This window comes from Morone saxatilis, unplaced genomic scaffold (assembly GCF_004916995.1).
Source record: "Morone saxatilis isolate NCDOM2014 unplaced genomic scaffold, NCSU_SB_2.0 Contig5, whole genome shotgun sequence".
NCBI lineage: Eukaryota > Metazoa > Chordata > Actinopteri > Moronidae > Morone > Morone saxatilis.
This window is the reverse complement of record NW_023340095.1, coordinates 6,326,589-6,349,491: the sequence shown is the minus strand read 5'-3', so window position 1 is coordinate 6,349,491 and position 22,903 is coordinate 6,326,589. Positions and strand designations below refer to the sequence as shown.

Below are 22,903 nucleotides of genomic sequence, written 5' to 3'. Positions count from 1 at the left end.
AAGAGAGAGGAAATACTAGAAAAGGGTAGCAGTATGTGATGAAAGGAAAATGATTATTCGAGAATGTGTATAGGCACACAGTACTGTCACCCATGAAAGTAATCAGGAGAACGAAAATGAAATACAAGGTTGTGCGTCTGTTTACTGTATGTACACTGTATGTATGTTTGTATCCCACTGTCATTGGACAGCTAATGAAATGGCATCTATAAGCCTGTCACAACCCACCACTACACTGGCTGCATATGACGTATAAATGGCAGGGGGGAAAAAAAGATAGATTGCAGACATACAGTACTGTACAGCAGAATGAAATAACAAAAGACTTCTATGTGAATACGATATGATATATGAACAGAGGTGATTTATCATTTTGCCTTGTGTAGTTTGCTATTAGTCTTGGCAGTACATAGTGGAAATGTCTTTGGAAGTTTCATAGTGGAAATGTCTTTGGAAGTTTCATAGTGGAAATCAATATCTATATGTGTGGTTTTCAACTCAATAGAAAGAAGGTCTATCTTGAGTGTATGTGTTATTTTCATATCATCAATTTCCTCAATTTACAACCACATTTTCATCACAATAGTACCTTTCACAGTGAACCACGTAAGTGTGTTTTGGCTGTGATGCAAAACATGTGGTTATTCGCATAAGCAAAGTATTTTTCCACGAGTGGACAGCCAACCACACAAACTTTCACAACATTGTTCATTTTGTGTTTTTCTTAAAGGCATACCGATCCTTAGCCTCTTGTGGTCTGAATGACTGGTTTGAAAGTTGATTTTAGCCGGTTCAGCAGGGGTTGAAGCAATCTAACTATCATCTATAAAGAAACGGGTCAAGTTTTCTGCTGTGGACAGACAATGCTGACCTGGATATACTTTAACCAAGGCATTAGATACTGATACAGCTTTTAATCCAGCACATTATATATGCTATAATGTTGAGCTGGAAAGTTATGTGCAAAGTGTCTTTCAGACCACAAAGTGACGTTCGCTCGTCAATGCAAAATACATGAGGCAAGAAGCTTGGTGACTACTCGCAGAACTACTATAGCTGGCAAGATTACAGTAAACTCACATTTCCCACATCTTCTTAAACATCAATTTTAGGGACTTTTAAAGCAAATTTAAGGACCAAACACAGCATAGTTTGAGACACTGAGTCAAGGTTATTTACTGTTACAACAGAGAATTTATATAATAACAAGCAAGCTTTACAGAAGCTCACAGACAATTAAAAAGGGAGAGAGGCTTGAATGAATGCTTTTCAATTGTGCTGTTGTTGCAGACTATGGTCTCCTGCCTTTAGTAACACAGCAAAGAAGCCTATTTACTAACGTTAAGTAAAACAACTTCTATTCTTGCACAAAATATATGAATTAAAGCACTTTGAATGACCCACGTCTATCCAAATGTTTTCAAGGTCTTCCCTCAAATTCACAAACAAACAACAACAAACAAACAAACAAGGACTTCAGGGACTGGAGAATCATGGCTTGTGCTAGTCTGTCACAATAGCCTCCGGAGATTCTATTCAATTTATTCTGTACTGTTCACCTTGCATCTCCCTAACATTTTATTTACCATTGCACACTATTTATTTCAATTAAAAAACCCATCATTGTACATACCAATTATGAAGAAAGAAACGGATATATTTGCATATATATAAATAATCTACCAGGCAAATCTGTCTTATTAACCTATTCAAACTATATCACATTTGACATACCGGTATGTATTTATTGCTGGATTTTTTTATGTGATGTTTTGTGTTGGCTAAATAGTATGGCTGAGTGAGTTCAAAATCCAGTTACAGAAATGTAGTATGGGAAAAAAAAATAACGTGAAATAAAGGTTTCATTTGCAGTGTCTGCACATGCTACCACTATGACATTGAGAATGCAATCACATTGGAGAATGTACTTCAAGAAATAGACAAAGGACAAAGTAATTAGTTTTTGAGCTATGTTTTTCAGGCAAAGACTTCATCACATCAAGCACAGCGTAACATAATGTGTTCAGTGATGTGGGGACGCTAAACCTGTCATGATGACATTGCAATAAAACACACATTATGTAGCTAGACAATTTTCAATTATGCAAAATATATTTTTCACCCTGTATAAGAAAAAAATAACAGAATATGGGTTCTTTTGAAAGCAGGGAAAGCAGAACCCCAAGTATGCTAATGTGAGCAGACAACACCAGAAATAAGGCAAAAAGAGAGGGATGACCTGGAATGACAGAAACTTTTAAAACCTAAAATATAGGAAGAGAACCCTTAAGGATGAGACAAATCCTGACAATAATTTCAAGAGCTGTCTTGGCAGGAAGCTCAAGAGGTACCAAGAGGATTTACTAGATGACCCTCTAAACTTGTCAAACTTGTAATAGAGGTAGGAGGGCCATCCAATGCCTCTAAAAAATCCCTGTTACTCTACTGCAACTGCACACGTTTACATATTTCCATAATTAGAAGTGTATCCTGATTCAGAGGTATTTTGATCTAGCATTTTGCCCCTGCAGAGAATCACAGATATGTGTCTAATTTAACCAAAATTTAACATGGAAGCCAGAGCTTCACTACACAAATACATTCAGTCCCACACCGTACTATCAAACATATTTTTAGTCAAATCTTGAGCAAGGATGACAGAGGGTGTCCTTGCTTTAAACTTTGGTGACGGTTTCTAAACTGCTTGCAAAAAGTGCTCAATTGAGTGAAGGGTAAAGCATATGAAGTCAAAGCTCGCTTTAATATGCAGCTGAAAAGCCTTTCATTGTGAAGTTTACCTTCACATGGCTCCACAAAAGACTTTTCATGGTGTCCTGCGAGGATTCTGCAGTGTTTTCAGCAGTATTTCTTGCACCCCCATTTTGTCAGTTTAAGAGCTAAAGTGAAAAGGTGGCTGATCATAGAAAAGGTCAAGGATTGTCCCACTCAGGTATTTTGTGTTCTAAATTACCAACTGTATGGAAACCTAGGTTTTACAGTATCCATCTATCCAATAGCTGTCAACTCCTTCAAGATTTTAACACAATGCAGGCATCGTTAGAAGATTCTAATTTGGGCTCACATGTTTCTGCCAGATTTAAGGGTGCTTTAGGACCCTACATAGACAAAGACTCCACTGTGGTCTCTCTTTATTTGACCAACAAATGTGACATTTCTAAATAAACTTTCTTTATAAGTCTGCAACTTCATAGCTTCAGTACTTCTGATTATGAGCACTTTGCTAAACTGCTAGATTTCTTAATCAATTCTCTGACATTAACCCTACAAATAAAATGAATATAGGATTATTATGCTGCTTAAATTGTATAACAAAAAAAAAAACCATAAGAAGCATGTGATGATACACATAATCTCCACTATACTACTTCTTCATCATCACAAATAAAAGAATACTTCAGACATGTGATTGTTGCAAGCCAGCACAAACCACATAAATTAATGTGTCCTTGAATTGGTTGTGCTTTATTGAACTTCTGTGTTGGTTTGGTTGTATGTGTCTTTGCTAACATTTTCCATGAAATGTTACAAAGGTCTATTCTGCTACAGAATAGTTGTAGATGCTGCAAAAACAATTCTTAACTTTACTGTGAAACTAAACATTGCTGAAACACAGACTGCTATCACATGTAAATTTGATTTAAAATGATCATGTGAAGAGCCAATTCCTTATTATTGCTTAAAGCAAACAGATGAATACATACTATACTTACTTTCCTGTTCTAGAAAAAAACACTCCTGCAAAAAATAGATAAATCTTGCAAAGTCAGAGATCTCATATATGGTAACATTTTCTTTAATGAAGGCACATTCTCTTGAATAAATGCAATTTATTTACCTTTAATGTTCTGGTGGGTGCCCAGCCTGTGCCATCAATAGAGTGCTCCCGCAATAGGCTGCATTCAATTGAAAAGAAAAGAAACACACAGTCATTTACAATACTTCCAGGTTATTGAAGACGCTTTGTGGCAGATCGTAATTGTATGTTGTTCTGATATGTACTGTGAACTCTGTAGTGTTGTGACCCTCATGTAACGCCAAAAGGTTATATGTTCCAAGACCATGGTATATAAAATCTTAAACAAATCTGTCACATTTTTGAGAATGTGACTGGCTACACTGTAACTGTTAACAACCATTAAATTCCAGGTAATGTGTTTGAGAATGGATGATGATGGGGTAGGCAGGATTACCTCAAACAGATCTCTCCAGTTTCTGTGATGTTAGGATGCCATATTCTGGTCAAACATCTCACTTTAGGAGGCTGGAAATTAACATGGAGAGAATAGGCAGAATGGGAAGAGAGGGACACATCTTTATTTATGTAATCATTGAATTTAATTTGAAACAAACTTTTAATAACCAGAGATTCACCTTGTCAGCACAACATAAAGTTCACGTTTTCAACATTATGTAATATCTATTATGCAGTGATGTGTAAAGACATTTTGCTTCCACTCTAAAAAATATATAATCACCACTTAAATGGTTTAAGTTTTTGTATGTTACTTGTTGAAACAGCCCTTTTTAAAGTAACAAAACCATTAACAATCATCAGATGATCTTTGATGACTCAACTTTCTCTGCAGATAATTTGTAAAATGCTCTCCAAACCAATTAATTGGCATTTTGAATTATTTGATAATGCAATTCAAACATATCTTTATTCAGTAATGACACATGATGCATACACAACTAGAAGAAAGAAGAAAATGCAAGCCCAAGAAAACAAACTATATCATTTGCTTCTTGTTTTGTGTATTTTCTAATTTTGCTTCTTTTTGTGAGATACTTCAGCAGTAAATAGTCAAATAGACCAGCCTTAAAAACTCCACAGTTGTTGGTCAACGTGGACGCTTTTGTGCCTACTGTGTCTGGCTGCGTATGCTCCATATCCCACTGTTTTGGGCATTTAATTTAGTTCTACTTCGACATTGATCAGATTTGTGAACAGGGCTTCTTTTAAAGCCATTGAAAGATGTTTTACACATGTACTTGTAAACATGTACTTGTAATTGACTTTTTACAAATCTGAATAGACACTCATCCTTGACTGGTTCCCCTCATTAACAATTACTAAAGTATGCAATGTTTGAACTGCTCTGGTTGCTCTAGCCTCATTTATTGCAACAGACAAATGACAGGGTGTTCTTATTATCCAGCTAATGTGGTATTGAGCTGTGTGTGTGTTTTGGTGAGAGTTTGTAGGATGCAATGGGGATGGTTTGAAAGACAAGACCAAGATGACTGTCATTTTTTCTGACTAGTAAACATTACACAGGCTGTTGTAAAATTACTACAATCATGTAAACATGTAGTTTACAGTTCTCTTACTGTAGTTACATGGACGCTGCAGCAGGGATGAACAAAAGTGAGGAGCATGTAAGTAATAATAAGAGATCTCAAGAAAAGCAAGGAAAGGGTTGAACTGGTTGAGCTCAAACACCAATGCCTTTTTACTGAAATGTACAATTTTCCTTTTGTTAAATTGTTTAATGCTCAATCTTGAATTCAACTTGTTTGAAACCCTCCTGCAGTAATACCTACTTGGACCATAAGGCGTGAGTACAGTATATCAGTATATGAGTATCACATATATACAGTTGAGCCTTCCTCACTGGGCTACAAAGCTAGGTCCCTTTTACAATGAATGATGAATCATATCCCAGTCCCACCTTTTGAGTCTATATGTGTGAAAGGCAAATCTACTTAGTAGTTGGTAATACTTAACCACCCACAAAAACCCCAGCTCCTTCCCTACTAGTAAGTTAAAGAGGCCTCCGCCATCACCAACCATGAGGCCCCAAATTCTGGCTAAATCTCTGTATAGCACTGCAACATACTGCATCGTATGACCACATTTGAAATCATATAGTTGATGTCTATGAACTTAATAATGTTTTCCTGCTTCCTCTCAAACATTTGTAGAAACATTAGAACATATTTGATGAACTCAGATTTTTGAGCATATTTTAAGCGGGTAGTAATTTTAACTGTGCAAATATTTTCACTAATTTTTATTTATTCCAATTCCATTTCCAGATGTATTAATTACAGCCCAAAATACCTGTTCAGTTAGTCCACCATCAATTAAGGCCCCCTGCAAATGGATACCTGTTGTTTTTTTAGGTGTATATAATGTCATAATGGATTTAACGTGACTTTATCAGAGGAAATATACTGATTAGAAACTCTTTTGAAACATTACCTTCCTATCTGGTCACACTCCTCTTCCCCAATACCCATAACAGGAATAGTTCTCTACTCTCTAGGTCCACCTACAAGAATTGATTGACGTTTCATGATTTAATGTTTATTTATCATTCTGTAGCAGGCATCATAAACCTGCCACAGATGGCTGCATGTAGAGAGAAGTGTGTGTGTGTATGTGTGTGTGTGTAAACGTGTCATAAAGATTCAGACAAAAGATGAACATACAAAGCATACATACGTGTGTAGAGACACATACAAACACAAACAAAACACATAGATTCACACACAAAAACACACACTGACATGGTGAGATAAAGCCTGTGTAGCAAGGACAGACAAAACAAGAGAAGTGAGTAGAGTAACTTCAACTCATGAAGGTCGGGTGAAAAATACAGTGTTACGCAAACAGAAACAAAAATCTACCTCGTACCTCGATATTCCTATAGGAATATTAATTGAAGGAAATTCAATAGTGGTTCCACCATGCACACATTTTTAGTTTGTGAAAGGGCAGCAGTAGTTTTGGTCTAGAGACTGCTTCATACACAAAACAACAGGCCAGAGCAGAACAAACCACAATCCGACAGCAAATCTGGAAGGGTCATTATTTTAACAGGCCAAAATAGGAAGCTACCAACTAATGCTGACAACACAAATACACATGTAGGCACACAAACGCACACAAGTAGACACACAAATGAACCAAACAATGAGACATAACAGGACCACTCACCACCATGTTATAGGCTTCGGGGACATCTATTTCAAACTGAAACCTTCCACTTTGGTAGTAACCCTCATCTGGAAGCACATAGAGAGAAAAAAAGACATGGGACAGTGGTCTTAAACAATATATACACTAAGATATGGGTTTCATGACATCAATTTACAATTTCTTGTGGAAAGAGGGCCTTCTAGTATCACCATAGACTGCTGATCAGGGTTTTTCAAGACATTCTGGATTAAGTATCATGCAGGCAGTGATCAAAAGTAATCAATTTTAACTGGAAAAATAGTAAAAGGAGCAGATTAGTGGATTAATAGATGAATAGATCTTCACTTGAATTTCTTGTTCCCCTACTTCCAGAAATACTGCAGTTTAGAGTACACAAGTTCCTCTTGCAATGAGGATAGTTCAGCAAGTGCATCTGTTAACAGCAAAGTATCATATTTTCTTCTATGAAAAATAAAAACTAAAGATAATGAGTCCTAGGTATAGGTATAACACTTAGAGGCTAATGTCATGTTGCCAGAAGTATCGGTGACGAGATGTGATACATGAAGTCCTGTTTAGATATAAATAATCCATCTCCACAATTGCAAGATAAACACTAAAACTCTTTCTTTTACTTACAGTACACACACACATATTCATTACACCACATTCATTGGGAGCATACGAATGTAGAGAGGGCTATGTAAGGTCATGCATATGCATACATCACAAATGAAATATTCTTAGTTAATTGGGTGACATTTGTTTGACTAAAGGTAAGAAGATAACAGGTAAGACATGGCAAGCGATATGAGGCAGTTTTCTGTAGTTGTTAGTTACATTTTCAATTCCACTTTTGCAGAGAATCGGAAATCTGCATTGTTTAGCACAATTTATAACCCACCTCAGAATTAAAAAAGGAATATGTAATTTTATAAATTAAAAAATAAGAAAGTATTGATTTTTGTCTGAGAAATAAATCTTTTTCAGTGATAATTTGTCTTCTAACTTATTTAGTTGAAAAAAAATGCAAGATAATCCTCCTGTGAACCCAGTATTGTATCAAACTGTATCAAAGCTGTCCAATCACACATACACACACAGACAACACACACACACACACACACACACACCACACACACACACGACAACACACACAGCACACACCACACACACACACACACACAGTCCCTACACCTTTCTCTCTGCCTGTCGCACCCCACATGTTGCCTTTAAAGCCAATTAAAGGCTTTTTTCAGGACATCTGCACAGGACCTGTTTAAAAGGGGTCTTTAATTAGTTCGTTAAAATTTGCATTTTTGCTGTGATCTTATGGTACTTCCAAGGATCAGAGAAGGGGAAGGTGGAGAAGAAAGTCAGGTCTGGACAGAAAGAAATAACTCCCTATGGAGCTCACACCTTGTTAGGATGCACTCAGGTGAACTGATACTCTTGGCAACTTCTGACTGAACTCCAGATAGTTAGCGAGAGCTAGAGAGGAAGGGAAAGCACTTGGCTGGTAATAAGCCATGTAATGAACCAACTGTGTGTGCGTGTGAACATGTGTATGTGCTTGACTGACTGAGCAGCCAGTACCCAGATTTGCACATTTTGTCTAAAAATACTTTGCTCAGAAGTTGAACATGGACCACATACTAACACACACTACCACTGTACATTCTGAACAATCTCATTTACATATATGATGAAGCAAAAATGTTATTAACACCTACAATACAGTATAATGCAATACAAAGTTATTTCCATACTGCTCTGACACAGTATCAAAATAGCTAAAAATATCGATGACACTGAAAAATTCAGAGGTGAAGGATTTTGTATGTATACACAAAACTGGCATGAAGGCAAGCCGATTTTCGCACTCTCACTCCCCCCTCCTCTCTGTGTACTCAAAACACTAAGCAATTTGAGATAAGGCCTTTGTCAAAGGGCTATCTAAACCTCACCCGGTTCCATTCGCTGCAACAAAAGCAGAGGTACAATTTAATTAGACCACACAAACAGTCTCCCCTATATTATAAATGAGGAGAGACAGAGGGAGAGGAACGTTGTGTGAAGTTGAGGGATACAGCTTGAACAAGTGTCAAAAGAAAGAGGATGAGAGAAAGAAACAGCTTGGGCATCAAAACCAAGGGATGGATGGATACAAAAGGGACGAGAGAATAAAAAAAGGGAAAAAAAAGCAAAAAGAACACTTAAAGAGGGAGAGACAGAGAGCATCTACTGACTAACAACCGCAGTCAGAAGTCATAAATAATTCATGAGCGTCTTCAGTACAATGGAACAATCAGTCTTTACTGTCACACGACACTGTGCTTGCACACATACACAGCGACACACACAACCTAACAACTACGGTCCAAATCTTTTGGATAATAATAACTCTCATAAGTTGTTGGTCATAATGTTCAAATGACGGAGACACCCTGGTTAGTTAGTTGGTCAGTGGAAGGTAATCCACAGATTTGTCCAAAAATACACCTGTGATAACTACAGTTCATGTCCCGATGTAATAAGGAAAGTCCCCACAGGCATATGCTCCTGTGTATCAAGTTACCATGGTTACCAACTGATTTAGCATGATTATATAGTTTGCTTAGGCAGATAGTATAAAAGATTGCTTCGTTGACAGCTTCCATGTTCAATAGATGGATTTCTTACCTGGGCACCCTGATGGTCATACTGTTATGTAGCCCCATACACAACAAACTGTGATGCACTGTGTGTACGATGCACATTCTATCTGAACCAGCATTCACTTCTTCAGCAGTTTGGGCTACAGTAGCTCGTCTGTTGGATCGGACCACACGGGCCAGCCTTCACTCCCCACGTGCATCACTTTTCCTGCTTCTAACACTTCAACTTTGAGGATAAAATGTTCACTTGCTCACTGACAGGTGCCATGATAACCAGATAATCAGTGTTATTCACTTCACATGTCAGTGGTCATAATGTTATGGTCAATTGGTGTAAGTATATATAGGTCTGCTTTGCTTTTACACCATAAAGAAACTTCACCAGAGTTCAAGTGAAAGCTGATCGAGACCAAAGAGGTTTACTACCTGGACTGCAGCAAAGAAAAAATCCTGTCAGGAAAAATTTGGCCACAATACCCAGATTAATTATCCTAATTGTGATTTTCCCTGTAGGAAGCGACAGTGAAGCAGAGTGACAAGTACGGCGCATGATTGGTGTTGATAGATCATTAACGTTTCTGACAGAGCTCTGAAAGACACGTCTATAACAGCCAGCACAATAGAAAGAGACAGTGTATCTGAAAAACCCAGTATTTCCCAGTATGACAAACGTCCCTCTCTTCTTTTTTTCTTTGGATTAGGCATACGGTTTGTTGTTAATGTTCCTTTTGACAGTTATTTTTTAAGTCCAATAGTGAACAAATATTCCATAAATTTCTTCTTTAGTTCAGTTAAATAAAGTGCACAGAGAAAAACACTTTCTCCAGCTGCTCCCAGGTCTTTAACAATGTTCAGTAAATAATTACGCATGAACATTTATTTTATTTTCTGTTAAAATGCATTTATTTAGGTGAAAATATTTAAGATTATAAATTTAATGTAATCATTAGACAAAGATCAATGTAAAGGCTCATTCCCTAGTCTCCCTCATCTCATCATTGACATCAATCTTTAACATGTCACAGGAAATGTACAGACCAAATACATGGAGAATATAATATTGATAATATCTCCAATTATATTATATTGTATAAATGTAATATAACATTACAAGTTATTTCAGTTGTTTGAAAATAAAGCCCAACCCTAACCCAATAGGAAGCTCTGCAATACAAATTATAGTGAACAGGGCTGCTGTGATACGAAACACTGTTTACCCATACATCTGCACTGTGACATGTGCATGAAGCTACACATGCACACACACTACTGTGCAGAGATGAACTTCAGATGACCGTGTAGCCTCTGTAACCACTTCTTGGCTGTCCACCAAAAAAAAAAAAAAAAAAGACAGTTGTTTACCCCAAAGCAGCTCTCACTGTTGTTGTTAGCTTAATTCTTTGTTCACTCTGTTTATCAGTGTAATAGCTTCAGGAAAAGCACCAGCAAGCTCCAATATTGGCATAATATCTGAAACCCAAATTTGTAGGGTGTTTAACCCATCCAGTACACTATGTCGGCCAAGCGAATATTTGGCCAGCCAAAATTCAAATGATACTGGCTCAGCTCCACAAAAGCACATTTACAAGTAAACCACTAACAAGTAAGTGTTCTTAATTTTTTGTGCATCTGAGACAAACCGAGCAACACAAATCTCCAGATCTTCTTCGTCATATCCAAGCACAGACATGAGTCACATTGACAACCTGTGGAATAGCTGTTAACAGAAGATTGAACTTTACCTCTTCTGAGTAAAAGTGCAAAAACTAATCTAAGGTGTTCGATTCATTCAAAAGGACAGCAAGATATGACTGCTGCAGAGTGTTCTTACACAAAGTACAAGTACTGACAGATTTGAAGACCTATCATTATTTTGCCAATAAGGGGTTATCTTGTGTTGAAAAGGTTTTTTCACATTTTTGCCATAAATGTACTTTTTAAATGTACTTTTTCTGTCCCTACAGAGTTTTGCTCATACACACAAAGTTTGCAGGTTTCTGCAGCAATGTGCACAACTTCTAATAATCCAAACATTCACATGTGAGAACGTGTTCACCCCGGAGTGTTGCTGCTGTCCCCATTCCTCAAAGACACAGGGATCTGGGGCTACAAGGTCACAGCACAGAGCTATTGCATGGGAAAAGGAAACTAAACAAACTGATTAACTAAAGAGACATTCAACTGAGCTGAGCTTGAAAAAGATCACTTATTTCTCAGTTTTCAGTTTGTTTCTTGTTTGTTTGTTTCAAAATGAATGGAACAAATTAATGAATAATACATTGTGATACAACATTCAGATGTAATGTACAGTTTAATTATAACAAATAAAACAATATGAAAGAATCTGCTTGCCTTGCTTTAATTAGATCTGGGAGCACAATCTAACACGAAAAGCATGTCTGTTGTGTGTGTGTGTGTGCGTGCGCGCATATTCATGTCTTCTTGATTAGGTTTCTTTTTGTTTCTTTGTTCTTTGAGTAAGGTGATCTGAGTAAGATAGTCTCTCACAAAAAAAAGGTATTAACAAAAGCAGCTTGGAGGAATATTGCACCTCAACCCTCCAGTAAAGCACTGTGTTGTTGTTGATGAGACATAATGACCGTGAGAACCACAAGTGGATTTAAGTTAATATATCTGACTAGAATACATCTTTGTCTCTTTGATTTGAAGTTTGGGATTTTTTATACTATTGTTGCTCTGTAAAACATTTCCATATGTATACAAAATGCTTAATTAGCACAGGACTAAGTGAAATCACTGAATGCAAATCAAGGATATCACAACAGTTTAAATATATATGGGATTAAGGCGGATTTATTTTGTTTTTTGTATGTAAAGCAGTGTGTTTTATAGCTGGACCCATTAACTTGGGTCTTAGGTTTTTTTGGGCCAACAGCAGTTAATCAAACGTTTAAATTACAGTACTACCTGCAGCATGAGTAAACCAGGCTACTGTCTCAATAGATGTAAAAGATAAGAAAAACAGAAAATAACACAAAAGGAGAAGGGAAAAGAAGAAAAGGAAACACTTACATAAGCCTTGAGCTATAAAGTCTCCTCATAGCAAGTCGAGATGATTTTTACCTTACACTGGTTTGGATATAAGAGACATTGGACAACCTGCATCCTGAGGCAAGTTCCCTTTTGCATTTTTTTTACTTTCCTGTCTGACCACTATTACCTTCCCTGCAGCACAAATTAAAGCTGCTGTGTGTAAAATGTCTAACTAATATGCTGCAATTCCCAAATGAAATATGACTAAAAGTGATAAACTGAGACAGCTGTGTTAAAACGGCAGCTTCTGAGAATTGAGAACAGACATCAGCTGACTAGCTTTCGGTGGAGGGGACACAGAGAGAACAGGCAAGAAGAGAAGAACGAAAAAGACATTAATAAACAAGGGGAGAAACAGAACCACTAATAGCGAAAAGAGCAAGTGAAAGGAAGTGAAAAGGGGGTATGAACGTGTGAGTGTGCCTTGTGTGTATGTCTGGAGAGACAGAGGTCTTAAATAATTGAGCAAGTCTTTCTCTGAGAACTCAATCTCCTTACCAACTCCTCTTGAAGAACATGACACCAAACCTCGTCTCTAATTGCTGATCTTTGCTTTTCTCCGCAGATTTTGCTTACAAAGGCCTTTGAGAAAACTAAGCTGGCATTACAGTGCCGACTCGGGTGGCAGGAAGACGGATGAATCACAGACACGCACATACATACACATGCGCTTGCACGGGCTCACGCATGCACAAGACCTCAGACGGGGCCTTGAAATATCCTATTAGTTGACAAAAATTGATGCAGGGACTTCCTCGCGTAACAAATACACCGGACAAAATTAGAGACACTTCTCAAATGTAGATGTTAATGCCAAAATACATTCTGTTCTAAAAGAGAGAATTATAAGATAAATGAGGAGCAAATCTCTGTAATATTTTTATAAGGAGTATGGTCTACACCTGCTCTATATCTAACTTATAAAGAGTTAGAAAGAGAAAAAGAAGACAAATATATATACATATTTATATATAATAAAATAGCCAGATTGTTCATTTTAAGAATCTTTGCTTAAACTCTGATTGGACATACTGTCTGTAGTTGTGCACGCTTTTTTCTGTGCAACAGGATCAATTTTTTCGCTTTTACCTCCAAATAAAGTTGATTAAATAATCTGTTGTCTTGTTTACATCCTATTTAATCACTGACTTCATTGTAGCAATGTGCCAAATTGTGTTCAATGTTGTCATAACTGATAGAAACTGGGAGAAAATAAGACCCAAATTGTAATAAACCAAAATGATCCTTCAAGAAAATAGAACAAAATTATGCAGAATTGCTAATTTGGCTAATTCTGGATAATTTTGTTCTATTTTCTGCATAATGTGTAAGGTGTCTGAATTTGAATCTGCTTTTGTCTAACAGTGTTAACCACCAGATACTTTGTTTGTCCCTCTTATTACTCAAGCACATACAAACACAAAGCTATGTCTTCACTTTCTGTAAGTCTCTGGCTTTTGTTCTCCTAGCTGTGTATCCTGCAAATAAGAGATGAAAATGGTTTTCCACATTTCATAAGTAAGAGAAATGAGAAGGTGACATTGGGGTTGAGGACAGAGAGAAAGTGTGACAAATAGAGAGCAGGAAGTGAGAAGTAGGAGAGTCTCCAGAGACTTGGGTAATCCCACACCAGCGTGTTTGGTTTGTACAATATTCGACAGGTAGCCACTTAGCTTGGAACAGTGCTGAGAAAGCAGATTGTACTAGGCGAATAATGATTGTGCGGCGGTAATGTGGAAATACAGAGAGGGGACTGGAATGCCATTGAAAGAGAATACTTCAAGAGACAACATACACTTACAAACAAATCGCTAACATTGCATTTACTCTCCTCTTATCATACACAACATCCTCCCCCTCCACAATCTGCACACACAAACCATGCATATTGTCTGGAAATGTGATGGCACAAAATGAGAATGCAGTGGACAGTTTAAGGAAAATCATTTTCATTCACATTCAGGGAACTGTGATCATCACATTAGCCTGACAATTTATATCGCAATTATTCCAGTTCTCGTGCTGCCCTCTCTTTTCATTACCATTACTAAGAAAGCGCAGTTATTTGATTTACAAAATGCAAGTTGACTCAAGGGTCTTGTGAAGTGGTGGTTCAAATCATCGGCTTATAGTGAGCAGCCCTATTTTTAATTATTGTAAATTATGATATGACAATTATATAATGAACTGAAAGGATATTCTTCTGGCTTTTCTTTCTCTGAAGTCTTACCTTAATATTTCTGTAAAATATACATGCAGCAGCAAATCTGTGTTTCATTATCCTGGTTTAGGGTCCCTGCTGATCTTAAAGTGGAATTCTTTACCCGTTTGTGCCCTGAATTTTCTTGGGCTTTGATAAGGGGTTAAAAAAAAGAAGCTCACTCCTAAATGAATCTCTTACACTACACCAGTGGAATCTGAACGAGTCAGGGTTTAATTCAACATCTGCCAAAATAATAGGCAACCAAAAAAACTGCTTCCCTAAGTTCATACAATATTAACACCGCAAAGGTGGAATCTAAAATGACATTAGCTGTGACTATATTTCCTGCGTCCCAATAACAAAGCAGTTACTAAATTATTTAAGCAGTTATTTTTGGAACAGACAAGGAGACAGACAGATGTTTAGTTTTTTTTTCCTCTTACCAGGAGACACTGCCAGTTGAAAATGATGCAGCTTGTCCTCATCTGGGAAACTGGCTTTGCATGTACCTGAACAAGAACAAATGGGGGAGGGAAGAGTTGTTAGAGTCAAATGTTAAAGCCAGAAGTGGTAATTACTTGCCTTTGTGCCAAATAATGGCATTAACATCAGTAATATATTGTATTTTTCTTAAATGCTTTCTAAACCACAGCGTTTCATACTTCTGTCTGTTCACAGAGACTGCAGGATTTATGCCTTGGGACTCCCTGTGGCACCACATTCCCCCCTGGTGTTCAAGGACATGTACTGCGCTCCAGACCACTGGCATCACCTGGGAGAGCGTTATTGTACCCGAGTTAAATTAAAGTAAAATTAGACTCAAGATACACAAGGATCTTGATGACGCATATTGTGAGACTTATGTAACATGTTTCTTTTTATAATAATGACTCTAATGAATGTAAAAGGAATTAAATGCAACAGTTCGACTGCTTCTTAATCAGGCAGAGAAGATAATATACTGTGGGCTGCATGTAAAGCATAGTGCCCTACAAATAATTAATGATCCTCTTATCAAATCTGAAAGTGAATTTGTCTTTTCCAAACTTTCTCCACCAAGCTCATAGATCATTTATACCAACTTGCCCTGCATTACTGAGGAAATATGAAGTGACTGAGTCATTAAATGTACAAATGTTGAGATATAATAAGTGTCAGAAAGCTGTGATGCATTGCATGCCCAAACAATCATCAGACACATCACATAACATTAAATGACAGCATAAAAATGTGTTTATGTGTGTGGTAGTGGGACAAATCCCCATCTGACTCTCCACTTGTCCAGTAGAGTTATTGAATGAGAAGACAAAAGAGTTCTTATATTTCTCTTCATGCAGTGTAGGAAACAATTCAACTGATTTGAACCTGAATATGTCCCCCAGTAGCCACCGAACCCTGGCTTTCACCTGGACAGCGAAGCTACATCCTTGTAGTGTTACAGCTTTACATACTTTGTTTTTATGTATAATATGCCTTCAGTTTGTCTCTTATTTCTTATTTAATGTTTGTTATTGTAAATTGCTCATTTCAGCCTGAAAATACCATCTGTTCATGAGGAGGTGGGGGAGGTACGCGTTTGTGAGATTTCTGCTGTTTGTGATTAAGTTTCCAACACAAAAATGTCACCTGACTGCCCCGAGAGTGAAAAGAGCAATTTCACACTGTGGAGCTTAAAGTCATGCAGCCAGAAATCAGCAGGAAAAAACATTAAAGACGTACTGCAGCAGTGTCCGTAGCAGTACAAGGGGATCCAAAACAGTTACAAAATATTATTACACAATCGACCAGAAATAGAGAGGGAATGTTTTGACATGAAGTTAGATGCTATAAAACAGTTCGCCATGATTTAGATGGGAGGCAGCTGATGGGTATTTTAGTCACAGAGATACAAGAGGAGAAAGTATTAGCCTATACAGTGGTGTACAGTGAACAGTAGCCAATTTTTTTTAAAAAGTATTATAAAATATCAGACCATATATGGAGAGACCCCCCCCCCTCCTCCTTTTCCCTGGATTTCTGTCTGCCCTTAACAGTGAAAATCCATCACATTCAATAAAGTTGTATTCTATTCTATTCTACTATATAGCTCCAGACTCATGGCACAAAGCCAGGTTTCCATAAAGCAAAGTCCTGAAGCCTCATGAAAATCAAAAGAATACTTTACACAAGACACATATTTCATCATTGTTGTTGATAATGAAGAACAGATTAGATGAGCTTAAACAGTCATGAGCGGTGGATGGTTTCTTTAACGGCGCAGTGTCCTAACTCCACCTCCCTCATTCACCTACTCCTTTAGCCAGTTTACACTCAGCTCCCTAAGAACAACTGTGATGTTAGTCTGAATGTATTCCTGAGAATCAGAGGTATATCTTATACATAAGCAAGTGCAGGTCAGCTTCTAGTATGCAGCAAACACACTGGCTATTGAACAGATACATGCATCATGCATCCCCCCCAGTACCAATATTTTCTAGGGGCTTGCAGTGTTACAAATGCTAAACACTGCTGGATTATTAATTGTTTGAGATATGTCTTATTTAGAAAATGTATGGCACAATAATATTTCCCAGTCTCTCCCAGGCTCCAGGGCAAAACTCATCAGACCACAAACAAAAACAGGTATGCCAAATACAGCCAAAGCAATCATAATTCATTCAGCACTAATGCATAACAATAACCAGATAATTGACTAATGAAGATCTGATATTCTGTAGTGTAAAACAAAAGCCAGGAACCTAAATAGTGGTAGGGGTTACAGTCTGTTTGAACAAATAAATCCTGATGCCAAAAGTATAAAAAGTATGAAACTCATCCAAGCCTCACAGCGCATGTGTTTATACTTAAGCATGGCACATTTCCAGCTTAATACAGCAACATTTATAAGGGCTGGGCAATCTGGCAAAAACTAAATCTAAATAATGTTAGGCCTTCATGAAATGGCTTTGCAAATGGATCATCCTAAAATCCAGACTAACCCACTTTTATTGAAGACATTTTGATGTGCGTAGACAATTGCAAAACATTCCATCTGAAAACCGTATAAGCCCTATTTAATCAAAAATATAATTTACTGCAAATCTGACACATTCATCTAATTTATTGTGAAAAAGCCAATTATCAGATTCTGGTTGAATAGCTACACGGCATAAAATATTCTTTCAAATAACCTACATCTTAAATGATCAAAGCAATCCGAACACAGAGCACATCTATGGGCTTGGTTTTTGTTTTCCTGCCTCATCTCAAACATTTGTAGAATTGTTCTAATATTCCCTCATTCCCGAAACACAAATATATTGACATATATTCGGCGAAGCCAGAATAATAAATCAAGCACGCGTTACCCTCGTTTAGCAACATTCCTCCATGTTGTAGCAAAAAGACAAAAAAAAACAACTAAATAAAAGCTCCTTAGTTGGGAAAAAGAACCAGGCGGACACTATAATAATGTGTGGTATATTAAGTCTATTATTAACTGCCACACTATTGACTAGACAGAGATGTGGGGCTTAACAAGCATTGTAAACATGGAGAGGAATGGAAAGTGTAATGAATTCAGAGAGAATGAGTCTCCACTAATTGAATGAGATCGGTGTGTATGGAAGTGTAAAGCGTACTTACTAGGGAGATTGGCTTCAAGTTCTGCAACTTCTGTTAAAAGAGAAAAAGAATAATGAATAAGCAGAGCGGAGAAGAGGGTAAAGACCGACACCACAAACAAACCCATGCACAAATATGTCAGATCTATACAAAAGGAGAGCTGACACTGTCACACTCTTACAGGTACAGAAATGCTACCTGAAGAAAAACATTAATGTCTTACATGCAAGTTACAAAATGAGTTGTCTTCGGCATGCAACACGACGTTGCGGAGAAAAGAATGACTTCATCAGTGGGTAACAAAAACGGGAGGACGGAAAAAGAAGACGCGCAAAAGAGCAGAGAGATGTTCAGCTGGTGTTGCCTCTGGGTTGCGTCTGGTTGGATTTTTCACTGCTCATTTGTGTCAGCTAGTTTAACACTAACAATCTACAAAATGGCAGGAACAATTGCTTTGTCTCAACTATGTTGTTGTTCTGGTAACAATCTTCCATTGTCATTTACACAAACACATTCTTTGAGATGCGCAGAGTGTAATTATTAGGTACTTCTTTCACTTACCCCCCTCCACATGGCAGGCACAGCAGAGGCTCAGCTATTTAACAGCTCCCTCAGAGATAGTGGGGAGTTACTGTTTTGTCCAATGAGACATACAACTGGTTTTTATCAGAACGAGTAGTTCTCCGCAGCCCACTTCTGCCAAATGTCAAGTCCCTATCCATATTTTAAAAAGTTCTGCCCCAGGGTCATCCACAATTTATTTTAATGGTTCTCAGCTGTGTATCGACGTCCAAACACTAAGTCAGGGTCCTCCTTTCTGGCTGAAGGTGTGCCTAACAGTGATATCAGCTGCTACAGTGTTTGACTATATACCCTTTGTCCCAGTTTATTCAACAAGCACTGTATTTCTATCTCAAATTAAGCTATTTTACATGTCCAACGTCCCTGAAAAGTAGTGATCAGTGGGATCTGGTTTGTGAATCAGACCAAGATACTGAAACAATCAAATTCCACTGGCAAGAGCAGGACAGATAGACAATAATAAGATCTCGTCAGGGAGCAGGATCCTTTGTGCTTCCGCAAGATGGGGTATGTCTTATTCAAACACCAGTTTGTTAGAGCAAGCTTGTCATCCTCAGGTTCAGCGTTAGGAAGTGCCTGGTCCCAAGACAGCTCATTTAGAGGTTTCCTGCCTCAGAACTTGACTTGACCTTGTATTATTATCAAGCCTGTGAGCATCAAACCATACCAATTCAGTACCTCGAGGGAAAAATAACTTCCACAAGGCAATAGCCATCCAAGAGAGAGAAAAGTAAGTCACTCAGATGATGTGCTGAAGGGCATTACACTGATAGGTGTTTGTAACATTGTCCCACTATCATTTACATAATACTGTAAATGATAGTGGGCCAGCAGTGGGCAAACAATGGCTGAATCTACTCTGAATATAAACAATGCAATGTTATGCTGTGTTCTGCAGGCTACAACATCCCTCTAGACATTAACACTATTACCAAATAAAGCCTGTTCTCCAGCAGGTCACTGAATCATAGTGATTGATGGGTAAAGCGATACATTTAAGTAAATGTATGAAGTAAAGCAAAGAAAGGTGAGACCAGAGAAAAGAGCAAACATTATGGAGAAGGGGTGGGAATGAGACAAACATAAATGGAAGAAAAGAAACTGAGAAGGACAAGAACAACTCTTTGAAATTTAAAGGAGGACAAAGGAGGCAGTTGTCTGGAAACTGCCGCTCAAGGCAATAAGAGGTAACTATAAATAAAAAACCAAGGAGGAAGGCGGAAACCGAGCAAATAAATAGAAAAAGAAGCCCAAACATCCACGGAGGAAGAGTAGCATTAACTATTTTGTATTTCTGTATTAAATTAAAACCAGGTTCAAACAACTAAATCAAATAACATCTGTCATGGCCTACAGTGTCAGTCATAAAACATTTAGCTGCCTAGCCGTGGTTTGCTTCTGTATAAATACACGATGGACGAAGTGAACCATGACCCAAGTACCTTTGGTTAGGAGGCGGTCCCTGATGGAGACCCTGTGGGCGGAGTCGGAGGCTCCAGAGGCACGGCCCGTCTTTCCTCCATCATCCCTCTTCAGCTTACTGGCCAATGTAAGCATGGCTACGCTGCTGTAATCTTCCTCGCTCCGCCCCACGCTGTGCTGTGCTGCAATGCACTGCTTCTCAGATGCCTAACAATCACACAGAACATAAAGAATGTGTTAATCCATCCAATTATATTGCAGAATTGAGCAAATGTTGTGGTAATGTAATTTTTTTCCAATTTTAAACAAACAACAGCACAAATTTTTGCACACATAATGTTTAAACACTGCAGATACACATCATATCTAATAATAAACAAAGTGGCCACGTTTACAAGAAGCCTGTGTGAAATCAATTCAACTTTACTTTAATACCAACTTTAAGCCAGTACCATGGTCAAGGGCACTGACTGGAGAATGAACCTAGCGAACGGTCGTCAGGTCGAGACGTCTCAGCCCTGTGACAGACCCGCGACCTGTCTAGGCTGCCTTAAGCTCAGTGTGCAGGAAGAGACTCTAGCCACTCATGATGATGTACAGATTAAGCAGATATAGATGACGGAAGGCTTAATGGATGGAGAAAAAAAACAACAGAGAAAAGTCTTTAAAAGGTAAATGATATCCGAGGCCAAAGCTCAGTTGTGCTTAGAAATTACAGATACTGGGATCTTTTCACATCAGCTATCGCTTGTCTTCATCACCATCTACAGAACTCAGCATCTCAATAACAACAGAGCATAAAAAAGAACAGAAACAGGAGAGTGTTGAATAGAGGGTCAAAATCTACTCCTTCCTACGCTTATTATAGCAATAAACTGACTATGACACTATTTAATTACAGTGCAATTAGACTCCAAGTTGTCTACTAGTGTAAGTGTTGAGTTGTACTCATGTTAATTGCAGTAAACTGAGGTAAATCACTAGACAGCCTCCTTTTGTGAACAGATAAACCACGCAGTTGAATTCTGACCATCTGCTCTTAACATCCATGATCCAATCAAGCTTGCATTCAGAGAAACGAGAGGAGTTCATTTAGGTTATGCTGTATATTTCCTTGGAGTTTCGACTGAGACACACATGAGTATCGCCTTCAGATGAACATTTGAGCGCTGCTCAAAGATGCCAAAACCATACATTAACGGTCTTCAGTAGTGGGTATTCGGTTATGGGGCCGTTGTAAGCAACAAGAAACTCAGAAGTTCGTAAAAAAAAAAAAAAAAAAAAAAAAAGCAAAAAAAAGAGATTAAAAAACGAATTATCTTCGACACTTTCATTTAACTCTCTCAAAAAAGTGAGTGCATCAGACAGAAGGGAGCCTTCAGACACAAGTATCACAAATTGCACAATAATATTCAACAGACTCACTGTAACAGCGAAGTACTTCAATGTTATGCTTCTGCCAACTTTCCTATTAATGGTGCTGCAGCAGGAAGCCATTATCTATGGCAGGACATTGTTAAACTCAGGGATGAAAGCATTCACTCCTTGTAAACACGTCTTCTGGTAACTATCGATGCCAGCCAAGAACCAACCGCCGGAGTGGTTGGTTCCTGATCTCCTGGGAGACTTTCTTACGCCACACAATTAATATATAATATAATATAATTTTGCATTTATTGCTTTATGCATTTGTAACATCAGACAAAAAAAATTACACATAATGGATTCAAATATTTCAAGAGAGACAGTCTGGCAAAGATGCGTTAAAATATTTGATGTATAAAATGTTGTCATTCAAAAGTTAGACAGTATGTCAACTCAGCTTAGGCGGTTTGTACTTCTTCATACCTTTCTACTGACACGGCACTGTGCTATACCGTATATGATGGTGTTTGTGTAGAAAAAAGAATATATAGCTGAGCTGCTGGCGATAGAAGTCACTGTGGCATGCCAGAGCACCGAGTCAAGGGAGAGGAGATGAGAGACAGTCGGAGAAATAAACGAGCCGGAGCAACGTAATTTCACAAGTCGTGCTCTAAAAAGGAAACATAGACGACGGGAACAGCTTTTTGATCCAGAGTGGACGGACTCTTACGTGATCATTCTTCCCACTGGCAGACAGTAGTGGGTATTAAAAGCGGCAGCGTGAAGCACTACTTTATGAGACAGAGCACAGAGCACGGTTTGAGGCAAACATACCCACACAAATCCAAACTGTGCGCTCTGACAACAAACGATCCAAGAGGAGAGATCCATCAGAAAGAGGAGCGTCTGTGTTTATTGAAAATCATAACTTCAATACGTCAACATCTAAAAACACAATAAAAAAACGATTAAAGCAGCTTTTCAGGGAATGTAAAATGTTCAAAAGACATTCACAATCCTTGTTTCCTGGTGCAGAAGCATCAGCAGAGCCTCACAACCACCCGAACACAC

General features: G+C 37.9%; 1 protein-coding gene across 3 annotated transcripts in view; it reads right to left on the bottom strand.

Annotated features, from left to right (window-relative positions):
* ube2f (ubiquitin-conjugating enzyme E2F (putative)) overlaps positions 1 to 22,903 on the bottom strand; it is a 42,090-nt gene that overhangs the window by 18,097 nt on the left and 1,090 nt on the right. For 2 of the 3 annotated variants that reach the window (XM_035676001.1, XM_035676002.1), the window contains exons 2-7: positions 20,488 to 20,674; positions 18,485 to 18,514; positions 15,304 to 15,369; positions 6,965 to 7,032; positions 4,212 to 4,282; positions 3,857 to 3,914 (exon numbers count right to left, since the gene is read on the bottom strand). In XM_035676001.1, coding sequence (XP_035531894.1) covers positions 3,857 to 3,914; positions 4,212 to 4,282; positions 6,965 to 7,032; positions 15,304 to 15,369; positions 18,485 to 18,514; positions 20,488 to 20,602 — 408 coding nt within the window. In that variant the 5' untranslated portion in view covers positions 20,603 to 20,674. Of the gene's footprint in view, positions 1 to 3,856; positions 3,915 to 4,211; positions 4,283 to 6,964; positions 7,033 to 15,303; positions 15,370 to 18,484; positions 18,515 to 20,487; positions 20,675 to 22,666; positions 22,778 to 22,903 lie in introns of all 3 variants that reach the window. The other variant, XM_035676000.1, reaches the window with a different exon arrangement.